Consider the following 20730-nt stretch of genomic DNA (forward strand, 5'->3'; position numbering starts at 1 on the left):
AAGCAGTCAAGCTATTCAAAACTGAAATATGTTTTGAAGAAATAATGTAGCATTATGGCATGGAAGTGCTGAGTGAACATACCTAATTTTTACTTGCTCCACAGGGACACAAACAATTACACCACTGTACTTCAATTAGACTTTAATCTTTTTAAATGTCAAGTTACATATGTTGTATCTTAGCTATGTGAGAATACCATTTTGAGGAAAAACAAGAATGTGTTCAGCTGTATATACTCCATTTTATGTATTCTTCATAAAATGAACTGTATGCAGAGACTCTGTTAAGGCTGATGGACACTTGCATTGCATGATGTACGCAGAGAACAGATTGCTGCTAAAAGATTAACTTTTTAATATATTTTCTTCCTTTATAGTCTCTTTTAAGATGTGACAAACTTGTCTCAGTTGAGATGGGCATTGGTCAAGTGGTAGAAAATTTTCTGATTGCTTTCTCCCCATCCTGTCAGCTCCAAGCCTGAGACAGTACCAAACAGTCTTCCAAAATGACACTAAACAATCCTTGCCTGGCAGCTTGATAGCTGAATTCTGACAGCAAACCTACCTGTTTGTTTACAACCAGTAACTGTTGTACTATGTTACGGTGCTATTGGTCAGATTCTATATGGCACTTGTAGGAACAGCTCTCAAAAGAAACAGGGCAGAGACAATCCCATAATTATGTATATTGCAAAGCTACTGTGTACTGACTCTTCAGCTGTTTGAAGGCAAGATCTGGAAGGAGTGGTGCAATAATGACACCTCTAGTAGAAATCAGGTAGTGTGTGGATAAATAGTGTTTCTGTGCATGGACTGCAAAAGGAGTTGCACTGTGTTGCTTGTCTTAATTACCAGGAGACCTGATGGTGGAAAAGGATCCCACTGATTTGAATTTTCTCTGAATGAAGGGTAAAAAGGAAATTCCCCCTCAGTAATTTTGTGGATATGTTGAACAGTACTTTGAGAGACTAATTGAGAGAACTGTAAAGGAATAGTTTAGGAAAAGAAAAAGAAAGAGAAGGTTTCAGAGAAAAATATGTGAGCTCTTTGACAGGTGATACCCTAAGGTCCTTCTCAAACCAACAGAAACATGAGTCAGTTTTCCTTCGAAGTCAATGCTTAAAAAACTAGGGTTAGGTTTAGGCTATGAGGAAACTTATTAGACACAGTTTTCTTTTTAAGTTGCTGGGTAAAGCAGGCTAAGAGTGGAGCTTTGGCTCTGTGTTCTGGCTAACAGTAGACTGAGTTAAGTTGGGAAGGGTTTGGAATGGACTTCTCATCTTTTGTATAAAGTGTTCAGAAGTACATTCAGTGTGTTTAATACTGTATGAAAAGCATGATGTCTTAAGAAGTTTTCTGTACTCTTGGAAGTGATGTTTATTCTCAGATCAAAAGGAACAGTGGATTGCTTGGGTCGTTGTGTTCTCTGTCAATGTATGTTTATTCAGAAGTGGAAGGTGGTTTGTAGAAGCAGGAGTTTTGTTGGAGGAGTGTACTAAAGCTATGTAATTGTTCACTCCTGAACTAAATGTGATTCACTACTAGATGCCAACTCCTAGTGTGCTTTGAATAGTAAAATTTTCAAATTTAGTTCAATTTTCCTGCTTTGCTATTGTAGTGTTCCTTTGCCCATCACCCTAGTCATACATAGTTACAAAATTCTGGGAAATAGAAAATACATACATAAATGTTAAAGCTGGAGTTGACTGTGTTGTTGTTTGAAAGCTTAACTGATTTAACTTGGCAAATAAATGTCAGATGGGTCTCGGTTTGTTAACTAAAACTTCAAATGTGTTCCAGTCTTTTGTGTTGTGTATTTACAGTCCTGTTTGAAATAATTTATAGTTACTTTGAGTTATGAGATGAAAGCTAAATAAAATGGTCTTAATACGTACATAGAAGCAAGATTCTAAGCATGTGTGGCCAATGCTGGTTCCAAAACTGCACTTCATGAACTACAAGTCTTGGCTATGAAAATGCTGAGGTAGGCATAGAAATGAAGTCAGTTTAATCTACTAAAATGTGTCTCTATGATATGGAGGAAAAGTAATCCTCTCTGCTTTCTAACAGAGAAAGGTTTGTACTGCGCTGTATTGAGTGTGCTTAGCATAGTGTTTGGTGCATGGTGAAAGATGTTGGAGTTCAATAGTAAGTGCAATAGCATCATCTTGTGGTCAGTCAGAAATATAATATTTGTTCACAGAAGCACTGTTTTTCCTTAGACTATTGGCGAATTGTGTTGTTTATACACACTTTAAACCATCCAACCAGCCATGTTTTTTATAAGCAAATATGTACAGTCAGTGTGTATATGACATATAGATACACATGTATATATAGAGGTTTTTCTTAGCATGGTGAAGTATGTTTCTTTCTGAACCTTCTAAGTGCAGGTAACTGCTGGAACAGTCTCACACAGTCATACCGTGTCTGAAAAGTTCAGAGACTTCAAGGTTCTGAAAGTCATGTTGACTTGTTTAACACGCTTGATGTATTACTCATGTCAGTTTTTGTCTGCTAGTGTTAACTACATTTCCAGCATGAAATATTTTGAAGTAGTATTTTTCCAGAAAATGATCTATTACTGATTTCATATGCAGTTTTCACAGCTCACTTTTGTTGATATGTGGAAGATAAATCTGAAGAGTAATATTTTTGTATCTTTGCAATATGGAGAAGATGAGACTAGTTGTAAATTTGAGTAAAAATATTTTTTTTACCATGCTGATGGGATGAAACCTCTTCATTGTCTTAATATTACAGGAAAAGTTAGAGGATTACATTAAATTTAATCCATATCCAGGTAGACTGTTTTTGCAGCATTTTGGTTTACTGAGGTTCCTATTTTTCAGTTCACTTGTTTCACAGGCATGCTCCTTGTTACCTTTTGAGAGAAGGCCAAAAAATTGTGCCATAGTGCCTCTTCATGAAAAAAGAGACAATAAATTAAATTTTTCAGTTACTAATTGATAATAATGGAGTGGCGCTAGGTGTTAGTAAGAGAGTCATGAATCCCTTATTGTCATGCTTAAGTGGCCAAAACTTTCTACCTTCAGTCATTAATAACTTCTAAAATTTATTTTCCGAACTTCGGAAAAGACTCGTATTTCTTTGACCTTCATGTATAAACATGGTTCTGTCAAATTTCAATCTTCTGAAGAATCATTCTTTATGAATAATTCATTTTCTTTTCCTTCTTCTCCCTGCTCTGCAGATGCCTTATGATTAGTAATCTTCAGGAAAAAGATTATGTGATGTAAGAGTAATAGCAGAATTTATAGACCAACTGGTTTATTTTCACAAAATGTCTCTTGCCATGGTAACTGATAGGAATAAATGAGCAGGAGGACTTACGGTAATCTTTCTGTGTTTTGCACTGGAAGTAATTGGCTCTCCAAAGGTCCTCCAGCTAAGTCACTGGATTTGTAGCTTGTTTCTGATACTAGTTATGGAAAAGCTTACTCCTGTCCACTAGACCAAAGCTATTCTTTTTTGAGGCTTCTGGAATCTCCAGCTTAAATATGCACTAGGCTACTGGGGGCTCATTATTTGGCTACTTTCCACCATGTCTGGTGTGGCATGAATGAGGATTTTGTGTTAGTGACTCCATAGAGCTGCTGAGTCCAATAGTGTTAGTAATTACACCACCCTGTAGCTTGGTTCAACTCCCAAAATCAGAAATTGTGGTGGGGAACAGTTTAGTTATTTTATCCTTATGAGAACTTCATAGTTCATGTAGCTAATTTTTTAATTCAGTTTCTAGACAGAAAAGTCCTCAGAACAGTAGAAATTAAGAATATTTAGTCTATGGGAGTAACTTTCAACAAATGTCTGATTATTTGATTTGAAGTTCTAACAGTTAAAATAATAACAAAGTAAAACTTCAAAGTAAAAATGAAAGTATCATTTCATCAAATGCACTTAACTGTTTCCCTCTCCACCATTGCTATTGAGCTGTGAGAGAGAACACAGGAGGAGCAGCCTTTAGTGAGAGAGAAAATGGAGGAGCAGCCTTTTAGTCCTTTAGAGAAAGGTTTCCTGCGGAGAATTGGCTCTGATTTTAGTATTACTGCAGAAGGTCATGTTCATAGTGAGTTTTGAGCCAACACATGTTACCTGGTGGTGAATGAAGAGCATATCTTATGGTAAATGGTTGACATGTGCTGACATATTAGATTTTAATAACTCGTTCTGATGCAGTCTTTCCTCTTTTGATACTTCTACTATGATATTTTATATTAGAAAACATAACTCTTAATGCCTTATTTTTTTTGTAGGAGCTGAATAATGAACTGCAAAATATGCGCAAGAAATTGAGAGATGTGGAGGTGGAACACAGTGGCTGTAATGAGGTGCTGAGAAGCCAAGCCAATGAACTTAAATGCAGCACTGAACGAGAGAAGAGACTTAGAAAGGAACTTGAAGTAAGGCTTTTTGACTATTGCTATTAGTTTCAACAGCACTGACACTGAGCAATTTAATTTTTGAGGGATGGAACCTTCCAGTTAGGCTGTAATTCTAAGTACTTGGTGAACAAAATATTGAACATCTGTTTTGCAGAAAAGGCTGAGCAGATGAATGCCACTTATATTATGAGCTTGGCTTGAGACTCATGTTTGAACAGCAGATAGGAAAAGGTTTATTTAAGTGTGAAAACAAGGCTAACTTTGCTTTAGGAAATCTAAATGTCTTAATTTGTCTATCTTATATTTTTGGTTTATTGGATTTCTGGTGGAGAATCTGCTGGAGCTGCAAAAATTGCCAGATGTTGTGCTAGGTGAGGGAGTAGAATATTGGAAGATGACAATGGTCTCACAGCAGCCTCTTCTATCTAGAGTTAGTTACTGCAGGCTTAGTTCTCCTCTCTGTTGAGTGACACCCATGGTTGAGAAGTCTCTAGTCTTTGAGAGCTGCGACTTTGTAAATATGCTGTTTACACTAAACAGCTAGTTTCCTCCTAAGTTTCAATATTTTATTTATCCACTGATAGGCTTTGTAGTAGTTAATGTTATCTGTATGTACAGTCTGGACCAAGACTTTCTTGGTAGAACATTTGTCATTGCAGAAAAGCATAGTGAGTGGACAATTCTTTATCCTGATGTATGCTTTCTACCAAATGCATCTTTAAATATTTTCTCCAATGAATTTAAAAGAACTGTCACTTCTAAAAGACCTTAAAGAAACAAGTGGCATAGTTTTCAGCTGTGTTTTTTTTCTGTTGTTTTTCTCTTAAAGGCAAAAGAAATGTTTTAAGCATTGATTTCTAGGTAGGTAGAGTCCTGCATTAAAGATGAAGCACAAAAGAAAATTCCTACAGGGAAGATCAAAGCTCATCAACTAAAAACACTGACTTATTGACCAATAAGGTAGACCTTTGTGCCCTCAAAGAATGCTACAGGAAATCTATTGTCATGTATTTTGAGCTGCACTTACTGGCCTAGGTGGAATTGCCTTCAGTTGGAAATTGTTGCATACTGTGGAGTTCCAATACCCCTTTTAAAAAACAGAGTTTTGCTTCCAAGTACTTGAATAAGGACTCTTCTTGTGACTTCATGGCTTTTCATATACTAACAGAGAAGTTATGAGCTGAAAGGAGGAGGAGCAAGGCAGCAAATCATTTATCTTTCTAAATATTTTGATTAAATATACCCACCATGTGTAAATTTGAAAAGAAAGCACGTAGTTCCTTGAAAATGTACAATTGCTATACCCTAATGATGATCTTATCAGGGAATTCTACCTATTAACCACAATCAGATAAAATTTTTTTTGCTTCTTAATTTTTGTTAAACTATTTTAACCTTCTGAATATCTTAATAATGTAAGAAAATATATTCAGTCTACAGAAAAATTAGTCTTGTGGTACTATTCAAGCAGTGATTAAGGAAAAGTATGTGATGAAACCTTTTCCATTTGGAAGTTAAAGAAAATTAGCACAAGTCTTTGAATCAAAAAAACCAAACTAGATTAGACTTCAACACATATTGTTTTGTCAGCTTGCATCTCACTCTACCATCTTAAAAGTAAATTGCATGTGTGTAATTATCTGAAAGGGCCTACAATAACCTTGTGGATGGTGATCATACCACTTCCCTGGGAAGCCTCTTCCATTGCTTTGCAACCCTTGCCATGAGGAACTTTTTCCTCATATCCAGTCTAAACTTCCACTGTTACAGGTTGAGGCCATTTCCTCTCATTCTGTCACTTATTACTTGGGGAAAGAAACCAACCCCCACCTGGCTACAGTCTCCCATCAGGCAGTTGTAGAGAGTGATAAGGTCTCCCCTGAGCCTCCTCTTTTCCAGGCTAAATAACCCCAGCTCCATCAGCCACTCCTCACAGAACTTGTGCTCCAGACCCTTTCCCAGCTCCATTGCTCTTCTCTGGACATACTCCAGCACCTTGATGTTCTTCCTGGATTGAGAGGCCCAGAATTGAACACAGAATTTGAGGCGTGTCCTCACCAGTGCTGGGTACAGGGGGACAATCTGTTATCTGGAATGACTTCCCTGATCCTGCTGGCCGCACAATTGCTGACACAGGCCAGGATGCCATTGGCCTTCTTGGCTACCCGGGCACACCCTGGCTCATGTTCAGCCACTGTCACCAGCACCCTCAGGTCCTTTTCTGCTGAGCAGCTTTCCAGCTTTGTGGCACTGCCTGGGGTTGTTGTGGCCAAAGTGCTGGACTCAGCACTTGGCCTTGTTAAATGTCATCCCCACTGGTCTTGGCCCATCTCTTCAGCCATTCCAGCTCCCTCTGCAGAGCCCTCCTACCCTCCAGCAGATCAACTCTGCTACCCAGCTTGGTGTCATCTGCAAACGCAGGTGCACTCAATCCCCTCATCCAGATCATCAATAAAGGTATTAAACAGGACTGGCCCCAATTCTGAGCCTTGGGGAGCCTCACTGGTGACCAACTGCCAGCTGGATGTACATCTGGTCCCACCACTCTCTGGGCCTGGCCATCTAGCTAGTTCTTTGCCTAGCAAACAGTGTACCTGTCCACACCATAGTGCAAGTTTCTCCAGGAGTATGCTGTGGGAAATGGTATCAAAGCCATTATTAAAGACTAGAGATGTAACATCTGTAACTTCCTTCATCCACTAAGCGCATCATAATATCAGTATCCAAGCTGAATTTCCATTCAGATATAGAAGCCTTAAAGTAGTACGCCCCAGACAGAACTGTCTACATTTTTTCATGAAGTAGCTCTGTATTTTTCTTATCTCTTAATAGAATTTTTAGCTTATAGATTGAAATTGATGGATATAGGATATATATCTTTAATTTCCATGCTGACTACCTCATGTTAATGGTCATTTGGTTACCAAATGTATACTTAAGTTATTGGTGATGAGAACAAACTTCTTAAGGTGATTTTGTGAGGAGTAGTGTAATTCTACTTAAAACCCCAATCTTAAAATCTTATATTATGCACTACTTGAAACGCAATGGCGATGAACATTCTCTGGAGTTCACAAATATGTTCTTTTGCTACCCTCTGCTGGACATAAGGGAGAAATCCATTGGAAAATACTTGGGTTTTCTTAATGGAAGGAAATGTTGAAGTTAGAATTTTTTCTTGTAGTACAATGACACTCATATGAAGAATTATATCCAACAGACTATTATAAAGAAAGGAGTGTGCAAAAAGCCTGCCTGCCCCCCATTTTGGTTTTTTTAAATTTTTTTTTCTTCAAATATTCATCTGGTTTTATCCCTCAATGATTACTCTGATCGTGGTCGAAAAGAGGAAATTTCTAGTTTCCAGAGTTAGAAATTAAGAGAAAGAATAATGGTAAGTTTCTGTGGACTTTTCAGTTGAAAGATAGCTGTTGCTGCACTGTCTAACCTGCTAGCTTTCCAGTTTCCAGTGATACCCATGCGTTGCATAGACTTGGAGTGCTTCTGAAGTAGAAAATACACTGTGCCAGAAAAATCTGAGATTGAGAACCGCAGATATCATTCTGCCTCTTTAGCCTGAGGATCAGTAGCCAAATAAATTACTGATCTATTGCTATTTAACTCATCAAGATAATACTACTTATGATAATCAGTTTTCCAGAACCAGTGTCTTTATTTTAGCCTTTAGCTCAATTTTTAATGAGTATTCTTGGGAAATACAGAAAACTTTTAATATAAAAATAGTGTTTCTTGTGATATATGCAGCCAAAAGGAAGGGTGGGAATGTGGTTTTGCAATGAGAATGTGGATTTTACCAAAAGAAACAAAATTATTAGTATATAAATTTCAAACTCTTTGCCTTATTCCTAGAAACGCAATAATTTTCTGTTATTTTTTTTAATGTGTTTGAGGCTGCCAATTCTTAGTAAGCTGAAGCTTCAGGTCTCTCAAATTTTTTAAGTCTTATGAGGCCTGAAAAATGTTCCATAACTTGGTCTGTTTAATTTCTGAGACTAAGTGTATTGTTGTATTTCTGAGACTTTTAGTTTCCATTTAGAGACCATTCCATTAGCTTTCACATTGCCGTTTCTACTTCCCTTGTGTCCGGTGTGTATATTGACATGTGGCGCTAAACGTGTGCTTGTATTAGCTTGGTAATGCTGCTATGATGGGGAGATGACTGCAAAGAGGACTTGGAGAATGGTTAGTATCTCTGTTTGTAGGAGGTATATGCATGTGCAATACTTGAAGGCTGTGGGCTTATTTCTCACTCTATCTAAGTTAGTGAAAGATGAAACTTAGATCTCAACTGAAGACAAAACTAACCCCTCCTTGGGTTTTTTTCTCTTTATGAACTGCACTGTTAAGTAAGTTACGGTTCTCATCAGAAAGACTTGCAAAAGCTCCAAGCAATGCAGGAAAGGACACATTCCTCAGTCAGCTGACTGTTAAACTGTTTGTCATCTGTGACTACACACTTCTTGACAACTTACTCCTACTTCATCATCTGCTTTCTAGTGTCTCCACAAAGCATAACTGTCATCTAGGAATTCTAGGTGCTGTGGCTCTCACATATTATTTACTACATGCTTAGTATGTAGTATACTTACATGTATATGTAGATCTCTATATCTCTATATCTAACTAAAGAGGTATACTTTCTCTAGATAAAAATATTTAGTACTATGTATTTAGAGGATTCTAAGCACTGCAGTTTTTGTAATGGGAGCTCTGTGGTGGCTCCAAAGTTGTATTTCTCCAGTGACAAGCTTACTGACGTAATGACTTCTGCAAAGCATTTGACACTGTCCTGTACAACATCCTTGTCTCTAAAATGGAGAGACATGGATTTGATGGCTGAACACTTGGTGCATAAACAGTTGGCTGGATGGTTGCCCTCAAAGGATTGTGGTTGATGGCTTGATGTCCAAATAGAAAGCATTCGTCAACCAGGGATTGGTATTGGGACTAGTGCTTTTTAACATCTTTGTCAGTGGCACAGATGGTGGGATCAAATGCACCCTCAGCAAGTTTGCTGACAACATTGAGCTATGTGGTGCAGTTGACGCGCTGGAGGGCAGGGATCCCATCCGGGGGAACCTTGACAGGCCTGAGAGATGGGTCTCTGCAAACCTCATGAAGTTCAGCACGGCCAGGTACAGGGTCCTGCACCTGGCTCAGGGAAATCTGAAGCACAAATACAGGCTGGGCAGAGAATGGAGTGGGAGCCCTGTGGGGAAAGATTTGGGGGGTGCTGATGTGGATGAGATGCTGGACAGGACCCAGCAGTGTGCACTCGCAGCTCAGAGACCCACCTGCATATCCTGGGCTGCATCCAAAGCAGCATGGCTGGCAGGATGAGGGTGGGGATTCTGCCCCTCTGCTCTGCCCTGGTGAGACCCCACCTGCAGTGCTGCATCCAGTAATAGGGTCCCCAAAGTAAGCAGTACATGGACCTGTTGGAGTGAGTCCAACAGAGGTCCAACAGGAGGGAGTCACAAAGATGATTGGGGGACTGGAGCACCTGTCCAATAAAGACCAGTTGAGAGAGTTGGGACTGTTCAGCCTGGAGGAGAGAAGGCTCTGGGGACACCTTATAGCAGCCTTCCAGTACCAAAAGGAGCCTACAAAAAAGCTGGAGAAAGACTTTTTGCAAAGTCATATAGTGATAGAACAAGAGGGAATGGCTTTAAATTGAGAGTAGGTTTAGATTAGATATTATGAAGAATTTCTCTACTGTGTGGGTGATGAGGCACTGGAAGTAGCTGCCTGTAGAAGCTGTAGGTGCCCCATCCCTCGCAGGGTTCAAGGCCAGGTTGGATAGGGCTTTGAGTGAGGTGGCTTAGTGGAGGGTGATCTTTAGTATTTTTTTGCACACAAGCTATTCTATGATTCTATGCTAATGGACTTCCTCTCAGAGAGGAGCTTCCTCTTCATAGTCTCCTGTGTCATGATATTATTGAAGTCCAGTTTGGAGACTGGTTAGTCTTATCTTACTTTCAGACCAAAGTTGTTTCAAAACTGTTTCATGTAGCCCTCACGAGGAGTTAGCAACAAGTCACATGAGTCTTGGCTATGTGCCTGTATAGAGTAACAGTGTCAGTTCATGTACTATTAAGGTCTTTACTGTCTACTGAGCATGAGAACCAAAAGAGTAATCTTTCTCCCATAAAGGACTTTAGAAAGGGGGTGCAGCTCAGATGGCTTCTCCAGCTGCAGCTCAGTAGGAGATTGGAATGGTCTTGGACTTTATCCAAAGGCAACCAAACTATATCAGTTCAGCAGTCCTAGTTGTTTTTACCCTTTCTTTAACCTAAAGTCAAGCATTTGGCTTATCTTGTAGCTCCCATGCCAGTATAATTGTTTATCTGGTGTCATGCAGGTCAAGCGTGGCTATTCTGTCACTGAGACATGCTTCTCTAGACTTTAAGTACAGGAAATGTGTATAGTGAGGCTTAGCCACATTGTCAGGCTAAAAGAACATTTACTTCAGTGGTTAAGAATTATTTGTATTTAAGTAACTTTATAGTTACTAAAAGGTTGTTTATTTTCCGGACAGGAGATGGCTCCACCTTACCATGATCAAGAGGTATCAGTGTTTCTAACACTAGGTGGAAGTGGTCAGCACATCTCCCACAGTTGTGTTTAGCCCCCTGGTTTAAGCTATGAGCCATAGGGAAATGCTTTTAAGTAGGAAAAAGATCTGAGTCTGAATATGGAAACACAAACAGAATGGTTGTTGTATGCTGATCCAGATATGAGGCACATGTGTGTCCTCTTCACTTAAAACTATCTTGGCTGAGCATTTCACATAGTGGTTGGACATAAGCCTTGGGTAAGTATCCTGATAACTGAACCATCTTGCAGAAGGGGTTTAAATAGAAGCAGAAAAAAGAAAACTTATTTCCATTGCTGTATCTAAGCTTAGTAAGTGTTGTAAATGTATCTTTTACTTTTTTTCTCTTACTGTTTTCCTAGTTGCTTGTCTGATAAAGGGTATTTTTATCTAAATGTAAATGTCAAACAGCAGATGTGGTATTGCACAATGTATCATGTAGGTACTAAATTAAGGCTTTCAGTATGGAGTATACCACTACTCACAATATTGCAGTATTTCAGGCAAGTCTGAGGGACAAAAAAGTGGAAGCTACAAAGGACAGTTTGGAAAATGGTACTGCAAACTGTAAGTGTGTAGAAAGTATCTCCTAGAAACCACATTAGCATTGATATGCAACGGGACACTGAAAAAAGTGACAGAACCTTAAGAGATTAAACCTAAAGCATGTTTGCCCAAAAGTTTAAATGCTGGCATTGAATTTTTCTTAGTCAGTTTTATTTAGTGTATCTCAAAAGTCAAAATTGTCTGTGCTATCATGGAAACTGATCCCAGATTTGTTCTTTAAATTATGGCTGAAATCAATCAGCTTGAATATCTAAGGAAACTTCAGAAATTCCATGAGCTTGTGTCTTCTATTTTAAGTAAGATGTCTGCCTTCATATGTCTTGTTAGGTGCACATGAAAGTTACAAGGGACTGAATCTTTTTCAATAACCAATGTTTTCCATGTTGGATGAGCAAACACTGTGTAATCAGTGGATAACTCACTTTTTGATCCATCTTTGAGATGGATTTGGACCTGACAAGAAGCTTTCCATGTTAAACCAGAATGTATTCCCATTTGACTCCCAGATAAAAGCCTATGATCTGGATATCTGTGGCCTGCAAGCTTGCTCTAGATTGTTTTCACACAGCCTCTTTAGTGTAGACAAGCATCATGTAAAATTTTCAGATGTGATTCAGTAAGGATACTGATTCTCATCTTTCATTTGATTCAAAGATGTTTGCCTGTCTAACGTGATTCTGATACTAGTGTCTTTCTGTTTGTCAGAGAGGAAAACAAAACTCCTTCCCATTTCTCCTTTTGGAATTCTTACCATGGTTTTACAGGTTAGACTCATCCCTGACATTTTTCTTCTACTCATGGAATGTGTAGTAGATTGTTCTCACTGGTCGAGTATGCAGCTTCTCACTGTGAAATGAAGTGCATATAAGTAGAGCCTGTTTGAACCTTCATCAGCAAAATAGAATAGATTTTCTATATGGCATTTTGTTGCAGCTGTGTTCTTCCCAGCTGAGTCTTCAGACTCAGCTTCGGATCCAGGTGCAAGTTCTATGGCTGATGTGCAGTTCGATAGACTGAAATACCAAGATTCTTTTCCTTAGAGCAGTCTAAGCAAATCTGAATTTCTTTCTATTAATAAATCTGTATTGATTAGCCATGCTTAAGTGGTAGTGGGTGGTTTGATATCTCTCATAAAGTTTGGGGTTTTTTTCTGACTGATTTCTCAATGATTTGCTGGCATCTGACTTTGTTTAAATTTGCTAGAGTTATGGTGAACGGTGAGCTTCAGCAAGGTAATCATAGAGCAGAGGAAAAAGAATATTTATTGCTCCACAGTCAGAATTTACATGACTTCCTCAATACACATATGTAGCTTTTCTGCAAGCTCTTTTAAGCATCCAATCTTTTGGGTATAGTATATAGACTGGTAAAATAAGATTAAGGTTTGCCTGAGTAATCTTCTGAGACTTTTGGAAAGAACACAGTTTACTCTTCATCTTTGGTTTCTAATAATGCAAAAAATTAGTGGTAGTTCTGTCAAATCTCTGACAGTGACTTACCTTGAATGAAAAGATTTGTTTCTTTCCTTGGCTCTTTGTTTTTTGGAGGTACAGTGAACTAATTTAAACAAGATTTTAAAAATCAAAATTGTAACAAACTACTGAGGCAAAGCTTTAAATAATCAAAGTCTAGAAGAAGAGGAGCTTCAAAAGCAACAATAGGGCATTGAGGTGTTTAACTGTAGGAAGAAACACCGGTTTTGAAGAAGTCACTTTTCTCATGCCTTTATATGGGGATACAATCTGTAAGATGATACTTTTGTGTCAAAGTTCGATTTCTAGTTTCTAATATGATTTTTCTCTGTATACTATCTTGAATCTGTTTGAATGCTTTACACTGGATACCTGTCAGGTACATCTGGCTCTTCTTTGGTTAGGAAGAGCATTCATAACTCTTTTCCAGTAGGCTAGATACACTGACTCGTTTGTAAAAAGGAGCTGTTTCTCCTATTCCAGAGTTCATCACAGATGTCTGTGGCTGAAATGCGAATTTTTGCCAGTGCTTTTTTTTTTATAGGCATACTAATCCTACAAGTTAATTCTTCAGTGACTTGTGGCAACACAAGCAAAGGCAACATCTACAAATGTTACTGTTTAAATGGAATTGCTCCTACTTCAGACGTCAAAAGAATGATATATTGGCACTTAGAGATGTCTGCCTGCTCCTGCCTTCTTCACTTACAGCCCAGGATTTTCTTAGGACTGAGGTTTCTATATTTCTGGGAATTTTTGTTTCCTTCGGACCACATGGCTTGTCCTTGCATTTAGTGTCCATCATGTTAGCTTAGAAGACAGTCTCTTCCTTTAAAGAGCTGTACCAAGAAGTGATACTGGTATGTTCTGTTTGGGAGAATCGTGTTGCTCCAGTTTTTAGTTCTTGCAGATGCCCTCATTCAAGCTATTATTTGTTATTTCAGTTTTTATTTTTCATCTTGAGACTGAAAAAATCTAACATTTTTACGGGCTTCCATTTGAGAGGATAAGTTAACCATTTTGATGGTGTTTTGCATCTCTGGTTTCAGCTGGAGTGAGGCTGAGATGAAGGCATAGTTCTACTTTGGATAGGTGCTCAGGAAATAAAATAAGACTTAGAAGTGAAATTCAGTACAGAGCTTGTGAATTAGTATGTTGTGCCTGAAAACTTTACTCGCAAAATCACTTTTTTCATTTCAGTGTTTGCTGTAAGAACAGACACTTGAACAAGCCAGCTAAAGACAGAAAAGTGTTTTTGCTCTTTAGGGTATGCAGTGAAATATTCTCAGTGAAGTTTCCATTTCTTCATTTAATTTTTCTTTTTGAATTACATTTCCCACTCTAAATGTTGTAATAGATACCTTCCTCACTGCTTCCTTTGTCTTCTGTGAAACTTAAAATAGAATTATTTTCAGACAGAGTTTTGAAGTCTTGTAAAAAAGAAGTGAAATCCACATCACTTTAATTTATTGTTGACTTTTAATAGGCTGGCACTATTTTTTGAGTAAAACTGTCCTGTTAACAGATGTTCAGCTGTGGAAGGATGCTAAGGAGTCCTTCCAAACTGAAGCAGGACATAGTTTTCTAATTCTCTATTAACGGCAAAGTGAATTAGGAGCTGATGTTTGGAAGGAATAATACCTAGAGAATATAAAGTGTCCTAATCAAGCTATTTTTCACAGAGTCACAGAATAGGTCAGGTTGGAAGGGACCACACTGGGTCATCTGGTTCAACCTCCCTGCTGAAGCAGAGTCATCTCAGAGCACATTGCACAGGATTGTGTCCAGATGGTTCTTGAATGTCTTCAGTGAGGGAGACTCCACAACCTGTCGTGGCAACCTGTTCCAGTTCTCAGTCACCTGCACAGTAAAGAAGTTCTTCCTCATATTCAGGTGGAGCTTCCCTGTGTGTCAATTTGTGCCTGTTGCCTTTCATGCTATTGCTCGGCATGACCAAGCAGAGCCTGGATCCATCCACTGACACCCTCCTTTCAGATACTCACAGACATTGATGAGGTCCCCTCTCAGCCATCTCTGCTCAAAGCTGAACAGGCCCAACTGTCTCAGACTCTCCTCATAAGGGAGATGCTCCACAGTCCCCTAATCATCCTTCTAGCCTTCTGCTGGACCAGCTCCAGCAGGTCTGTGTCTCTCTTGTGCTGAGGAGCCCAGAACTGGACACAGCACTGCAGATGTGCCTCACCAGGGCTGAGTACAGGGGCAGCATCACTTCCTTTGACCTGCTGACAGCGCTCTTCCTAATGCACCCCAGGACACCACTGGCCTTCTTGGCCACCAGGACACACTGCTGGCTCATGGACAGCTCGTTGTTCACCAAGAGCCCCAGGTCCTTCTCCACAGAGTTGCTTCCCAGCAGATCAGCCCCGAGCCTGTGCTGGTGCCTGGGGTTGTTCCTCCCCCGGTGCAGGACCCTGCATTTGCCTTTGTTGGAGTTCAGACAGTTCTTCTCTGCCCATCTCTCTACCCTGTCGAGGCCCTTCTGAAGGGCTGCATGACCCTCTGGGGTATTGGCCCCTGCTCCCAGCTCTGTGTCATCAATGAACTTGCTGAGGAGGCATCTGCCCCTTTGTCCAAGTCACTGATGGAGAAGTTCAACAATACCAGGCCCAGTACTGAATCTTGTGACACGGTAGTGACAGGCCTCCAGCCTTGGGTCACAACTCTGGGATCTGCCATTCAGACAGTTCTCAGTCTGCCCCACTGTCCACTCATCCAGGCCACACTTTCTAGTTTGTCTATAGGATGTTGTGGAAGACAGTGTTGAAAGCCTTGCTGAAGTCCAGGTAGACAGTATGCACTGCTCTTCCCTCATCCATCCAGGTAGTTGTCCCATCATAGAAGTCAATCAGATTGTCTAAGAATGATTTCCCTTTGCTGAACACATGCTGACTTCTCTGATTGCATTCTTGTTCTCCATGTTGATAGAGATGGTATCCAGAAGGAGGCACTCCATCACCTTTCCAGGGATTGGGGTGAGGCCTGACTGGCTAGTAGTTCCCTGGGTCCTTCTTACCCTTTTTGAAGACATTCTTATTTATGAGAATAATCTTAGAAAGTACAGTGGCACTATTTGTGATTTTTTAAAATTAAGTACGTTAAGCAGATAAATTTTCGAAGAATCTTTTCTGTGCATCATGTCTCATTTATGAAATTGTAGATGCTCTATTGTAATGTATTTCAGAACATACAGACTCTGGTTATGTTGCTTCAGGTGAGCAAATAGTCGGGCAATAGGTAGAATGTTTACCTTTTTTTTTTATTTCTGATCCTAGCTGATTATAAAAAATGCAGCAATAACATAATGTTACATCAATTTACTTAATTAAATAGAAAATATTAATTTAATAATCTATATATGTAAAAATTATTTTTTTATGTGTTTCTTGGTATGAGTTGTCAGAGTTCCAAAGTAGTTCAGATATATCAGGTTGGTGTATGGAGTCCTATTATACTTAATGAGTTGAATAAACTTGGTGTCATATCATCTCTCTGAACTTAAATATCCTCAAAATGTACTTTTAGGCAGCTGCAGTGAGAACAAAGAAACTGGAAGAAAGCATTGAAGCAGAGAGAGCAGCTCATTTAGCATCCAATTTTGCTTCAGAGATTATCCAGGTAAACTTTTTGTTAAATATTTCATAGAAGTTTACAGTAAAACAGTTGAGGAAGTTGTGAAGGTACAATGCTCCAAAAACTGTGAAGAACACTTCCTCCAGTGAAAACCCTGAACAGATTTAATGCAATAAGTGTCAAAATCATAAAAAATAATATATAAAAGGACAGAATAGAAGAATATCTGCTTTTCAGGGAACTTTAAAGTTATTAGAATAAATAATAGAATAAGATGTCACATTTGTAAGTTTGAGAATTGCCACTAGCATTTGAAGTGTGAGGGTAAAGGAAATGTTTCACAGTAGTTAAACACTACACTACTGTTTAAATGTTCTGCCCTGTATCTTCTGAATGGCCACTTAGAGCAATTTGGAGATACGGTGCATACATCCGACTTCTCTAGGAGTGAGAGTGTAATGCATCCTGAAACTGCAGTTTCAAACATAATTTCTCAGAGTACATTTCATCTTCAAAGTTATGATACTTGCAGTTACCAGTAAAGATTGATAATATGAATAATAGTGTTGGACTCAGTAAAATAATTATGGTTTATTAAAAAAAAAAGTTTGAAAAAATTAAATGGTGATTGCTTAGTAATATCACATTAGTTAACAAACTTACTGGACTTTCGAAAAACTAAGCAAAAAAGAAGGGAATTTGGTATCTTTTTTTTCCTATTTTCCGAGTAACAAAAATAAGCATTGCCATTCTTCAATTCTTATTTTCTTGATCTTCTGTATGTGCAGGCACTTAAATTTTAAAAGTGATAATTAAACTAGTAGAAAATATTTAGTTTGCCTAATTTCCTCGCTGTTGCTGCAACATACAAAGGAAGTGAGAGGATAACATTCCTTAAACTTAGACACTTACGTTTTTTTGGTGAATAACTGATAAAGTCTTTTTCCTTGTTTACATACATGTACAAGCTAGAAGTGTGCTTTGTTCTGAGAGGAAGTGTAGTCTTTATTGTTAGTCCCACACTTCATGAGTCCATTTAAAAACTAGAATTTTCCTGGAAAGCTTCAGTATTAATAAGAACTGAAAATGTTCAGACACCTCTAGACACCTCCAAAGGAGAAGGTAATTTTCATCATCATATCTATTTGTCTCTGTTTTGAACCTCATGTATTTTTATATTTTTATATGTGTTCAATGTTTTTTACGTGTATATGCTTCTATATTGAATTAATAGAATATACTCTACTGTAAAGCTGAACAGACCATAGAACAGCACTGAAGATCATGTTAGTGTTTCCTAACTTGCTTTAATTGCTTTTTATCACTTGGTGTAGTTAAGAATTCAAGAACTTGAAGAAGCTGTGCATGTGGAAAAGGACAGACGAGAAGAAGCTCTTTCAGATTTAGAAATGATCAAGAAAGAGTTCCAAGGGTTAGAAAGTGCATATGAGAGAGAAAAACACAATGCCCAAAAGAACTTGGAAAAACTCAATGTGTAAGTTTCCCTTTAAATTAATTGTAAAATGGCAGTAGACAGCTTGATTACCACTTATAGTTTACATTTATATAGTTTTCAGTCAGTATGAAACAACTAAATCTGATGCTGTTTCCCAAACCAACCTGAAGTTCAGAACCTGGTGTTCCATTAATAATAGGTCCATATCAGTAACCATATGGGTGGGTAAAGAAAATAGCTGATGTGTAACTGATTATTTGCCAAAGCAAAAATGTTGGAAAAGATAGTTATGACAGGGTCCTGTTTCCTGTGTGCTTGGGAGGAGTGTAGGAAAGCACACATGGCAGGGTTCCAACAGATTTTTTTCTTCTGTATAGACTTACATTTTTATGAAAATATTATTTTCCACTTTAGCGAGCTACATCAATCTTTAAGACTCCTGTTGAGAAGTTGTGTATCATTTGTAGTGGTGAATCTTCATTTTCAGCTTTTGAATGATTGTGGAAAGTGTTAACTAGCTAACGAAAATAGAAGAAGGGACTATGTGTATGAGAGCAGATGAAATTACCTGGGATTCCTTTCCTGCTCAGCACAATCTGCTGTGTCCGTGGTAACAGATGTTTTTTGGAAGAAAGGTTTTGCTATATTCCCTGGGCAGAGATAGGATACACTGTACCGAGTCTTCTTCCTTGGCTGAATGAAATTTATATTGGGGTGAGAAAATGTCAGGAAGAAGAATGGTATTGCAAGGCAGAGAACTGAGGAGTAGGTGAAATAAATGATAGTAGTTCATGAAATTTAGGGAAAGAGGGAGTTTAAGGAGACATAAAGTAGGTGGCACACTGGGGGTGTGGGGAGAGACTCAAGGTAATAGAATGGGTTGGAAAAGACAGAGTTTGCATCTATCAGTCTAGGATTATGGGGGTCTGTACATAAAAGTATTTGTGGTGACTTGCTTGTACAAGCAGTAGAGGGGAAAAAAGAGACTGGTTTCCCTACAAAAAAGGAATTTTGTGGCCTGAGTGTTCCTATATTCATGCTTACAGAGATGTTTTTAGTAATATAGTTGAAACGTGTGCTGTATTATAAACATCTTAGAACTCTTTGTTAAAAAAGAACATCAAGAGAAGTCTGAATGGGCATTTAGATAAACCAGAGTCACATTAAAAAGTGAAAACCTTTTTCTCAAAGAAAAAGATACAACTTTTATGATAAAAATTTGTGAAATACAGTATGATAGTAATCTAAAGTAATTCTTCAGGGAGACTGCAGTCTTCAAGCTGTGAAACTGTTTAAGTGTATAAGTAAGATTCTCTACAGTTCTAAAACAGCATCCGTTAATTAAACTGTAATCTCATCCTGCCTGGTTGTTTTTACTTTGAGCATGGGTTCTCTGGCAGCAAATACATGACATTAAACTGATACCAAGTTCTTTGCCTTTCCTTGAACTGGAGAAGGCCTCCACCACTGATTTGACATTTTATTCCATTTTTATTGTTTTGTTTTTAAAAAGTTCCTTTGTGTTCAAACCAGCCTTTTCTTGAGGAATGGCTGTTTGATCAGTAATTTTGTGTAACAGTCTACTTTGTACTGTCTGAGATTTTCTTGTATGTAACTTTTTATTCTTACAGAGCATATGAACTATGGTTCTTTCTTTTTTTTCATTTTGGTTTGGTTTTCTTAGTTTTTAATTTGGTGTAGTGAATTTTTTCTTTTCCTTTGGGTAGGTTCCCATATTTGAGTGGTCCAGAAAATATGGAAAAATTCATGTTACGAAAGTTTTCTTGAACTAGTGTTCTTCCAGTGTTTGTTCTTGAATCATTTCTTCACTTGTCCCAAGACCTAATATTCCAAAGTTTATCTTTGTATTTGTCTTGGTTTGAAAGACAGATGTCTGCTAAGGAAGGCAGGAGCTTCCTTTGGAATGGCAGATGTGACCCCTTCCCTCCGAGTTATTATAATTTTGAAATCAAGGGGCTTTTAGACAAAGATGTGGGAAATAGGAATAACAGTTCTTTACTATTATATATCTATATGTGTATAACAAGTCAAACAAACAGCAATAACCATGGCAGTAACAGCAAACAATCACACACCCAGTGCCAGCCTTCTCGGCTGTCGGGCCCTTTCCCCTCGGGTGCAGTTCCGCTCGCAGCCGGCAGGGGCGCTGGCGGCTCCCGGTGAGCAGGGCAGGTGCGATGGTTCCCCCGCGGCTGCAGGGGGCGCTCCGGAGCGAGCTCGGGGAGCACGCGGCACCCGTGCCCTGGGATCCCGGGAAGGGATGGGACAAAAAAAGCTTCACAAACCCCTGGGCAGCCGATCCCAGTGTCCAGCTGGACCCTTGGGAACAGCAGGCTGGAATGGCAGGCTGGAAGGGCGGGGATGAGCACAAATCCCGGATGGCAGATGAGATGTATGTAAATGGAGAACCCCCCGGAGGTCTGAGCAGGCAGGGTGAGCACGGCTACAGCGCAGCGAAGGCTCGAAGCAACGGCGGGGCAGGGCGGCCATGGCCTGGCTCCCAACGGGGTGGGGAAAGGGGGGCTTGGGATCCCAGGGTTTCTCTGGCAGAAGGAAAAGCAGCCGTAGAAAGCAGCCTCCCTCTCTGTCCAAATGCCGGAC

At 39.0% G+C, this 20730-nt stretch overlaps 1 protein-coding gene across 1 annotated transcript in view; it reads left to right on the forward strand.

Annotated features, from left to right (window-relative positions):
• The window catches only part of CCDC171 (coiled-coil domain containing 171), a gene marked incomplete at its 5' end in the record, with an annotated part of 157865 nt that overhangs the window by 9746 nt on the left and 127389 nt on the right, over positions 1-20730 (forward strand). Inside the window, 3 exons of the mRNA XM_082301536.1 lie at positions 4278-4424; positions 16605-16697; positions 17987-18147. Of these exons, the coding sequence (XP_082157662.1) occupies positions 4278-4424; positions 16605-16697; positions 17987-18147 (401 nt within the window). The remainder of the gene's footprint in view (positions 1-4277; positions 4425-16604; positions 16698-17986; positions 18148-20730) is intronic.

Source organism: Coloeus monedula, assembly GCF_965178545.1.
Source record: "Coloeus monedula genome assembly, chromosome: Z".
Taxonomy (NCBI): Eukaryota; Metazoa; Chordata; class Aves; order Passeriformes; family Corvidae; genus Coloeus; species Coloeus monedula.